At 29.2% G+C, this 10,697-nt stretch overlaps 2 protein-coding genes across 2 annotated transcripts in view; one reads left to right on the forward strand and one right to left on the reverse strand.

The window, feature by feature from the left end:
• The window catches only part of LOC132948494 (rho guanine nucleotide exchange factor 17), a 78,506-nt gene extending 68,305 nt beyond the window's left edge, over positions 1-10,201 (reverse strand). Inside the window, exon 1 of the mRNA XM_061018983.1 lies at positions 9,689-10,201. The gene's annotated coding sequence lies outside the window, so the exon portion shown is untranslated. The remainder of the gene's footprint in view (positions 1-9,688) is intronic.
• LOC132949230 (ciliogenesis-associated TTC17-interacting protein-like) lies at positions 2,486-7,416 on the forward strand. The gene is made up of 6 exons (XM_061020010.1): positions 2,486-2,600; positions 2,767-3,007; positions 3,081-3,222; positions 4,463-4,585; positions 4,663-4,962; positions 5,023-7,416. The coding sequence occupies exons 1-6, from the start codon at positions 2,486-2,488 to the stop codon at positions 5,164-5,166; spliced, it is 1,065 nt and encodes a 354-aa protein (XP_060875993.1). The 3' UTR covers positions 5,167-7,416.
• Positions 10,202-10,697: the final 496 nt, after the last annotated feature.

Consider the following 10,697-nt stretch of genomic DNA (forward strand, 5'->3'; position numbering starts at 1 on the left):
AAAATTCGTCTTCCTTTTAATAAAATTTTGAGTTCAATTTAAAATCAACAAAATTAATTACGTTTATTACAGAAATCTTGTTCTTAAATAACCAAATTTTGTGTAAAGATACGTAGGTATAGAATTTAATAAACACGTTAGTTATTTCGCAGAAATGTCTTCACACTGAACAACACTTAACGCACTTTCCAACAGTGACGTGAAATCGAGTTGATCGAGACATTTTTTTTTTACCAATGCTTCTCGAATAAAAAGAATTGTTAACATGAATTTTTAAAACGAAAACTACATACAACATTATAATATTTTTCCATTCGTCAGTCTTAAAAGAAATATTGAGAATCAAACGTGGGAAAAAATGGGCGGCGACGGGGTAACCACCACCGTTTTACCATCAATCAACGAAAAATATCGCAATTACCTGATCGCGAGTAACGTTAACAATATTGGCAATGGTAAAATTTGTAGATCGCGGTATACATTTACTCACATACTGGTAACTGTGGTAATTACCGTAGTCGGTCAATTAAACCGGGTTCACAGCCTGCAATGTCGTCTGTAGACATGTCCGCTGTCGTGTCGTATCCAAAAGTTGAGATTGGCCTAATTTGTGGAAATTTCCCGGTAGGTTGTGGTTAGTGGATGACACCATGATTACAACAACAATAGGAATACGATAAAAGAAACAATACACAACGGACGATGTAACTGTGAACATTGTGAACCTGTCTTGAAAATCTGTCTGAAAAAACTAAGGCTCTACATATATTGGGTATGCTATGCCACCATGTTACGACTCATTTATCAATGATTAAATAAAGGGGGGAAAAATTCATATTTACAGAACATTATAAGTCGCAAAATGGCGGCGTAGCATACCTAGTATCTATAGTGCCCTGAAAAACGTGTGGCCATGGTGAAAGCCTCCCCTCAACTTATTTATTCCATAATCAATATAATAAAGATGTATTCGGAGCTTCAAACTACATCAATTGAAAACTTAATGAAGCACTATTATCTGAAATGTGTTATCTTAAGAGTGAATTTATGTATACAACTAATAGGATAAAACAATTTGCAAAGGTAAATACAATAATATATTTTTAATTATATATTAATATATTATGTACATTATGCTCTAGAATCAAAATTTTATTTATGCATAACTATTTTATTTTTATTATTAACATGTTTACAATATTTATATTATAGTGTGGCTGTTAACATTTCGCATAGTTTCTCATCTACGTTTTGACATTTAAATCATTTTCATATTTTGTTTTTTTTTTTTGAAATTCAATACTGTTGGCTACAATGCGATATGCCAACTAGTATTTAGTATTTAAAATCACATTAGTAGAAAGCAGAGCCTCGTACAGTTTCCTTGTGGGTTCGTATTACATGACATTTTTGAGTAGGTACTAGATAGTAAGTTCCTACTTATATACGAATTACAATGATGCCTGAGGTATAAGAAAATATATATTTATATACTAAATTATTATTCATTAATCACGAGATATTGTGCACTTTATTATTTAAAAATAGCTTAGTGTCTAACAATAAAAATAATAACTAAATAGATAATTTCAAATAAATATTTAATGTAACACAGCTATTAATCAATGAAGTTGGAGCCTGTAAAACATAATAATAATAAATATTAAATTGGTTAGGTGAAATCATATACGGTCTGTAGTGAAACGCGTAGGAGGGTTAATGAAGGACCTACCAGTGTAGTTGTACAAATGATAAATACGCTAAATTCTATTAATTAAAGAGAACACCACGGTTAATAATATTAAGTATATATTTAGCGCATGACTATTAGGTATAGTATTATGAAATAATAATATGATCATATACAGACAACTTGTTTGTTGAATGTTTTGTTTCTTGAAAAAGTGCCAATATAACGAACGGATACATTTAACAGCAAATCGCACTTAACAAACAATAAAGATATTAAATAATTTTCATTAATCGTCTCACAAGATACTATTTTTGAACTCAAAAAAACAAATAGAAGTGTTGGTTTTTGACTTTTGTGTATGGAAACAGACAACATTATTAACTCCGATCAATAATTTAAGTTAGATTTTATCTAAATTGTATCTGAATTATAGCCATCTTTATCATTATACTTAACATCGAACTTAGGGATCCAACTTATTATATTAATAAAACCAAAGTAAATTAATGAACGAAATAAAGTACCTATTGATGATTTAGGTAAGAAATATTCATTAATTACCAGATTGCCTCGATTTCTTTATGAATGTATTTCAGTATCAAATAAGAATTGATGTTGAATGTCAAAAATAAAACTAAAATAAAACATAGAAACCATTTTAAAAATCAACAAAATAAATAATAAATATTAGATACTTTATTTTTATTATTGTTTTTAAATCTTGTATTGTTATTGTTTAATCAATTTGAAGAATTATATACTTGAAAAAAATATTAAAACGTCCTTCTAAGTATGGATATTTATGTGGTTCGTGCAAATGATTTAGCAACCTGTATGAAAATAAATACCGAGAACCAAATTTTGAATTTAAAAAAATCAAGTACAGAAGAAGACAGTTTGTTAATTGGTACCTACCTTTATATTATTACAATGACATTTCAATTTTAATATTAAATACAATTTACTATTTTCAAATAATAGTAATGACCTAAATTTACTAAAACCAAAATACAATTAATGATAAATTAGTAGCAAATAAAACTGACCAACTAGAGAGTGGTATTTTGTTTTAGATAATGAGAATGTAACAAAATTATGCTTTGATGAAAGATTAAGTGTAGTAAATGAAAAAAAAGAAGTATTAGGTGAATTTGTTGGTCAAATACAGAAAAGTAATTCAAATACTAATTCTGAATCTTTAATAATAAATTTAAACTCGACTAGTATTTCCAAGCATGGAAAAGAAATTGGTATGAGTGTAATAACATTCACCACAACAAATTTACTATCTTATGAAGAAAAATGGTCACAAACGTATTACATGACTACATTGAAACTAAATAAATTATAATTCTAAATAATTAGTGAAAATATTTAACAACTATAGGTACTCTAAGGAATCGGCAATGGAATGTAAAACAGTTTTAGTTTCAAATAAAAACAATGATGGAAGAATACAAATCTGCACGAATATAAACAACGGTGAATTAATTGATCAAACCAAAAACATAAATTTAAAATACATAAAAGTAAGGTTACAAATAATTAATAACTAACTTTAACTTTATAGATGTAGTTATTACTATACTTATTATTTATTAATTACCTAACATTCAACTTAATATATAAGTAATATGTGTTTACTTTATCCGAGTTTATGTAGCATGAAAATTAAATTTCCTTACCTAGTTTAAAGATCAAAACGTTGTTTATATTATTGTATGCATTACATCAGACTGAAACTCACCTTCCTATATCTATATTCTATATATTATATATATCGTTGTGAGAGAATGTTAATTAAAATAAACTATTGTAATAACATTTGTGTTGTACACCTTACAGATTCACTATGATAATATTATGAAATATATTCCCCCTTAGGTATAACAATATTCCATATTTTTTTTTTTAATTTAAGCATTTAATTTCTAAAATTGTTTTTGTATAAGTCACGAACATTTTTAACTGCCTAACAGTAGTTCTGTTCGAGTGTTCGAGTAACTACTAATTTATTCTGACATCTGGGGAGGGATAATTATTCAAAGCATCGTGAGGTTAAAGTCCCTTATTACATCCACTATTAGTCAAAATCCAAAGTTTGAATACTTTTACAGTGTAAATTCTATAAGTATGCAAAACTAATTGATACATATTACCTATATTGGACATTATTGGTATTATTATTTATATAGATATATTATTTTAAAAATACATATTTATCAATAAATATGTATTTTCTTTTTTAAAACATAAGAAAGATAAATAGATCTTAAATAATTTTTGTATTAAAATTATTACTAAAATAAATAATAAATAATACAAATCTATAACTTAACCTACCTTGTATAAACAGTCAAAATTAAAATATATATTATAATACGTTATAATATATCTGTACTATGGTGTACTAGCCACTGGGTATCTACTACAAATCAATCTCATTTTGTTTTTCCCTGGGAGTAGCGTGTTATAATGTTGTATATTAAAACAGGATTCGTGTAATTTATATTAGATACTGTTGCAATAACTACTGCAGAATGAAAAAATAATTTATTTAATAATCAGGTAGGTAGTGGGTATAGTTAGTAATTTAGTATAGATATTACATTTTAATTTTTAACATAACAATCGTTTCGATTTTTCATAATCTTAAAATAATTACTTACCAAATTAATTTTTTTATTGTTTTATGTTTGGAAAAAATCGAGGAAAAAATATTAAATTTTTTCAAATATTTTTGTGATGCACTAAAAAGTATAATTGCAGAGTTTGCTAACCGAGGGTATGAACTACGCTTTCCTCCGAAATCTTGCAATAGTAGGATTTGAGGGTACCATTAAAAATAAAACAGCCATCACCATCAACGGAACATTGTGTAAAACAATATACGTACGTGGACAGTAGACACTTATAACATCGTAATAAATATAAATTATATTCACTAATTCATCCCCTTTTTACTATAGGTATGTTCATTAAAAGACAATTACAAAATAAATAAAATGTCAGTATCAGTCATAATTATAAAGAGGGCTATACAATTAGGAAAATCTTTTAAAATTCCAATTAGAGAAACGATTACTATTTTAACCCGTTTGGGTTATATATTAAATCATTCATGGGGTAAAACAATTAATCAGAAATTGATCATCAATAAGTCAATGCGAATCACCAAAGATGGTTTTGTATATAACGACAATATGACACATCTAAAGAATAATTTGGATCAAGATATTCGATTCAAATTAATGTATCTAAATAAATATGTAAGAATAAACCAACTCTCAGAAATATGATTTAATTTAATTTATTAATTACATTTTCAGCCTGAAATGAAAATAAAGTACAACACTTACATAAAAAACAACAGAGATGTGTATGACATGATCATTGACTATATAAAAGCTGTATTAATAGCCAAGCCAGATAATGTATTACAGTTTTCAATCGATTACTTTGAAGAGTTCTAAAGAATTTTCAATACCTACCTAATTAATTGTGTGCATTTAGGTATATGAAATTATGACTTTTTAAACAATCAAAATCGTGCGACAATAATGGCCATTATTACTCGCATATAATAATATTATAGGCACACATTACTATTAATTGTTCATACACAATTAAATATCAATACTTAAGTCCATAAATTATTTCTTATTCGGATTAAATGCATAATAATAAACCTAGTCCTAAAACTCTTCTGATTGGGAAAGTTAATGATCGATGACTTCTTTCAGTAGGTACTTATTTAATCACTTTTCAAACACTAACCGGTCGTAAAACTAAGTATAAATTCTCCAAAAGTTTTACATTGGCTTAATTAATTGAAAAATGGATGCTGATAGAAATTATTCCTAATTGTAATTTTGGCATATTTACAGTAGAAAATTCCTAATAAAAATCGTATATTCAGTAAATTTTAGATTCTGAGTGAAACGATGAATGTATTGATTTTACAATGATGTGTGTTTTTTATTTTATTTTTTTTTATTTTTTTTTTCATTTTTTTTTTTATTTTTGTGTCTGTGTACACGATAAGTAGTCGAAATAATGCTTCGATTTTCGACTTCAGTATCTTGTTCGATGGGAAAGTGAATATCGTTGGTGCATTGGGGAGGTCAAAATTTTAATTTCCCAGTAGTTTTCAAAAGCGATGTGAAAAACAAAAGAAAAATTAAGGAAAAACGGGAATTTTTACGCAAAATCGATTTTTAACAAAATCGATTTTGGTTATTGGTGTAACTCTAAAACAAATGACCGTAGATGCATGAAATTTTCACTGGTTGTTTATATTTGCATTTTCTATACACAATACAATTTTGAAAATAATTTGACTTTTTTTGAACTGTTTACGGACATTGTCAGTTTTCAGTTTTTTTAAATTTTTTTTCTATAAATATCAATAAAATTTTATTTGTTGGGTAAAAAAGCTTGAAAATTTAATAGAAGGCTCCTAGGTTATTGTTTCAAAGGCAGATGAAAAAAATTAAAAATCCTTAGTCACAGTTTTTTTTTATACACGTTTAAAGTTCAAATCTTGAAAAAATACGGAAAAATCACGAAAATTTGCAAATTATTTTGAGTTAGAAATTCATAAAAAATTTTCTTTTTAAATCTAAGATTTTAAAATCTAATACAAGATTCCTCATAAGTTTGTCTAACTTTATCAAAAAAAAAATTTCTACAAGAAAGTCAAATTAAATTTTTATGAGCGTTTTAAATTCATATTTTTACAACATTAGATATTCACTCGATTTCTCATGTACCGATTTCCTTATTTTCTAGTAATTCAAAAACGAATAACTGTAGATACATGAAAATTTCACTGAATGTTTATATTAGCATTTCCTATACACCATACAATTTTGAAAATATTTTGACACTTTTTGAGCTGTTTACGGGCATTTTCAGTTTTCAATTTTTTTAGTTTTTTTTTCTATAAATATCAATAAAGTTTTATCTGTTGGGCCAAAAAGTGTAAAAATTTAATACAAGACTCCTGATATATTTTTACAATAGCAGTTGAAAAATATTGAAAATACATAGGCACAGTTTTTTTTTATAAGCATTTAAAGATCAAATTTGGACAGAATTTATCAAATTTATAATTTAATAATTATTTTGTAGTTAAAAATTTATAAAATGTTCAACTTTTATAGCTAAGGATTGAAAATTGAAAACAAGGCTCCACGTAAATAGGTTATTTATAAATTACTTTATTCACAATAATATCATCAAATATACTTGGTAATATCATAGGCTGACTGACCGTTTTCGCTCAGAATCGTTTTTCTTATACAATGATATTATATCATTGAATTCAAATTTAACACCATCCATTACAGTGACCCACTTGTAACCTACTGTACAGCAGAGCGACATCCACTTATCCACCTTTTTTTTTATTTTAACCTGAAAATAGCTTAAAATTGTTGTGTATGTACATATTTTATTGCCAAATACCAATTTAATATTAACCAAATAAATATAAGTACGTAATATTTAACAGAAATTTTACGTTTTCAATTTACTAAATAACCTTTAGTACCAACCAATTCCAATTTCTAAACTACGAGTATAAAGAAGCTTTACAGCCACTGACCTAAAAACTCAATGGTCAAACGTAAATTTCGCCCAATACATTGCAGGTATAAATGTCTATGTACCTATAGCAAATTGCACCCAGAAGAGACTAATAAGTATTAATAACTAGTTGATCCCACGCACTTCGTTGCCCGTAGAAAATGACAACTCTTAAAAAAATTGTGATTGTTCAACCCCTCTTGGGTGTTACTACAGTAAATGCAACTCAACAACCTTGGTAGGCAATGTGCGAAAATTCGAATATAGGTATTAGGTATGCTAGCTTGTACTAATCTGCCCGATTAATCAATGGCAACTAAAATACTTATTGGCGCAGTTTACTATAGGTACAATTTTTATGACCTGTTCACCGTCGCCTAACTTTATTCCAAAACTAATTAACATTTCATACGAAAACCATTACCTATTATGCTACTAGTGCTTCTCTTATTTTGAACAAATGTATAAATGATAAATAAGAAAATTAGTTATTATTTATAGTATAAATCACGATGTTTTCCTGTAATAGTTAATGGAATAATTAAATAATAGAAAAAGGGGAAACGCTACGATTGTTCACACCCATTTATATATTATAGTGTAAGAAGGTGTAACCACTTAAATTAATAGTTTCAAATTAATCAATATTTATTTCAAATATGGTTTTATCGATTCGTTATTTATTTTATTGATAGGTAATAGTTGAAAATAAATAAATTTGATATTAACTATTATTGATACTTAACCTCGATGCTAATAGAAAACCTACAATACCTTCAAAAAATAAAATAAAATGCAACAGAGGCAGCTCTGCACTGGGGCCTAGGCCAGAGCACAAGGAACAGAGTACCTACCACCCCCCTCCCTGTATTCTGTTTTGCTCCATCTGTATATTTTGTAATATAATTTATTTTTTTAATGTTTATTTGTGTATATGTATTTTATAATTTAATATAAATCTAATTGTATATAGGTAACATGATTTAGGTATTATTACAACATTTTTTTAAACTTTTATTGACCATAAAATATATTTTGTATTATGCATAGGTAATATTATTTTTATTTATTGATAATATTAAAAAAAAGAATATTAAGAGGATGTCAGCGCACTATTTGTTTTCTCTCTCTAGCCCATGCGCAACATAGATAAAATTAATTTGCGCAGAACCGTTTTTGCTCTGTTTTTAAGTAATCTTCGAGGTAATCTTAGAGTAAAATCAATCATTACAAAAAAGATAGAAAATAATATTTTTGAGGGAATGACATATAAATTTCTCTAAATATTGTTTCAAAACGATTTAAACATAATTTAAATTTACAGCATTTTTTGTTTATTTTGATAGTCGAATACAAAGTCAAATAACAATAAAATATAAAACCGATATGTCATTCCCTCTAAAATATTATTCTCTATCTTTTTTGTAATGGGTGATTTTTCTCTAAAATTACTTAAAAACATAGAAAAAACGATTCTGCGTAAATGCATTTTGTCTATGTTGCGCGTGGGTCAGAGAGAGAAAACAAATAGTACGCTGACATCCTCTTAAGTACTACTTATATATTTGCATTTGTATTGACTATTGCTTATTTAAATAAAAGGAGAATTCTTTTTACTATTTATACAATAGTTTAATTGTGGTATTAGCCATTAGGTAGTTTTGTATAATTTAAAATTAAATAAAAATATATTTTTGGATAGCAAGAAAATATTTCACTTTTTAGAAATTTATAAATAGTGGTCAAACTTTTGAAGTGTTACTACAAAATGTTTTCAATATTCAAGTACCCATTTGTTGTAGCCCCCCCCCCTCCTCCCCCAATCAAAACATCCTAGCTATGCCATGGTATAATACAGACGCATACAGTTACTACAGTTAATAGTTATTACAGTTATACACATAATGTAAAATACTTTAATATAATATAGAGAACGTACAATGCATATTACATATGTAAGTATCATAATATGGTAAGTGGTAACCCTAAATAGATAAATTCCTAACCAAGTTTGCAAGTGTACGTTCGTTATTACGGTATTATCTGTACCGAAGATCTTTCAACACTTTCAAATCGATTGTTTGGGAGCATATTATTATTACGTGGATACCTATAAGTAAAGGGGACAAAAGAAATATATCCACTGAAAACGAATTCGGTGTTGTGCTGCGGTAAGCGGTTCTCGCAAGAAAAAACCGAGGATAATTATGAATTATAATATCGGCGAAAAAGCTAAAGCCCGGCCAAAATAAAACGTGTACGCTCTTAGGTAGGTACCACAGCTACCACATAATAATATTATTACTACCACGCGTGCCGTCGCGATGGAAACAGACGCGCGCAGACGCGAAACGCGAGATAATGAACAAAACCGACGAAAACGATTCGGTAAAAAAACAAACAAACCTGCGCTTTAACAGTATCTTGACCGCGTTGTACCTACACGACGCGCCGTCGTCGTCGGTCCCAGATGGAGACGGATCGTCGAAAAATCGGATCCGGCACGAGTCGCGTACGACACGCCAATAATATACAATTGTTTTACATGGCACGCATATCAATATTACGAATCGAACAATACCGACGTTGTAATATTATTGTAGCAATATTACTAATAGTACATGTTGTCGAGATGAAAATTATATGGAAAGAAACCGGACGAGACGCGAAATAGTTTAACGACCGAATTGTATACGAACGGCCAAAGGATTTTTTTCCGGATTTTTCTTTTGAAAAACTTCTACGACTCGGCGGTGTGTATACGCGGACGCGCGCGAACCGGCGCACTCGTCTAAGACGCGACTGCCGCGCCGTGTACGTGTACGCGTGTGCCCACAGAAGAGCGAGCGAGAGAGCTTCAGACGTCCACGTAGGACGGAGAGGAAAACATAAACTCCCGATGTTGGTGTACGCACGCACGCACTGACGCCACTCGCTGTCCGGGGCCAAAGACGTCGTCGTCGGTCGTGTTGTTCTTGCCTCCACCGGTTATGATGCGACGTCGTCATCGCCGCCGCCGCCGCGGACCCGTTTTTTTCAGACGTTCTCAAACATAGTTGTGTATAATAGTATTATAATAATAATATAATATAGGTACAGTATACATTTATGATACCTGAGTACCGGACGGCATTGTCGTGTGTGTGTACACATGTTTTATAATAATATCGTAGGTATGACGTGCCCGCCGAGGTGGGTCGGGTTCATACCGCACCGCGCGGTAGATGGTTGGTAAGAAGCCGATAGATATAAAAATATCTCCGAATGGAGTAGCTACCTATTATGTTGTTATTTTATATTGGGCTCTCGTGTACTAGCGGCGGGTAGGTACTACCAGCTATAAAGCATAATGCTTGTAGTAGACTAGTAGACATGACTTTTAACTCGTATACTCGAGTAACAAAAAAGAATTTCA

The sequence above is a fragment of the Metopolophium dirhodum genome, chromosome 7 (assembly GCF_019925205.1).
Source record: "Metopolophium dirhodum isolate CAU chromosome 7, ASM1992520v1, whole genome shotgun sequence".
Classification (NCBI taxonomy): domain Eukaryota; kingdom Metazoa; phylum Arthropoda; class Insecta; order Hemiptera; family Aphididae; genus Metopolophium; species Metopolophium dirhodum.

Excerpts from the sequence above, each read along its gene's own strand:
- LOC132949230 (XM_061020010.1), top strand. The coding sequence starts at position 2,486 with ATGGATATTTATGTGGTTCGTGCAAATGATTTAGCAACCTGTATGAAA. Across the intron at positions 2,601-2,766 it reads AGAAGACAGTTTGTTAATTG|ATAATGAGAATGTAACAAAA; the intron begins GTACCTACCTTT and ends ATTTTGTTTTAG. Across the intron at positions 4,586-4,662 it reads CATTGTGTAAAACAATATAC|GTATGTTCATTAAAAGACAA; the intron begins GTACGTGGACAG and ends TTTTTACTATAG.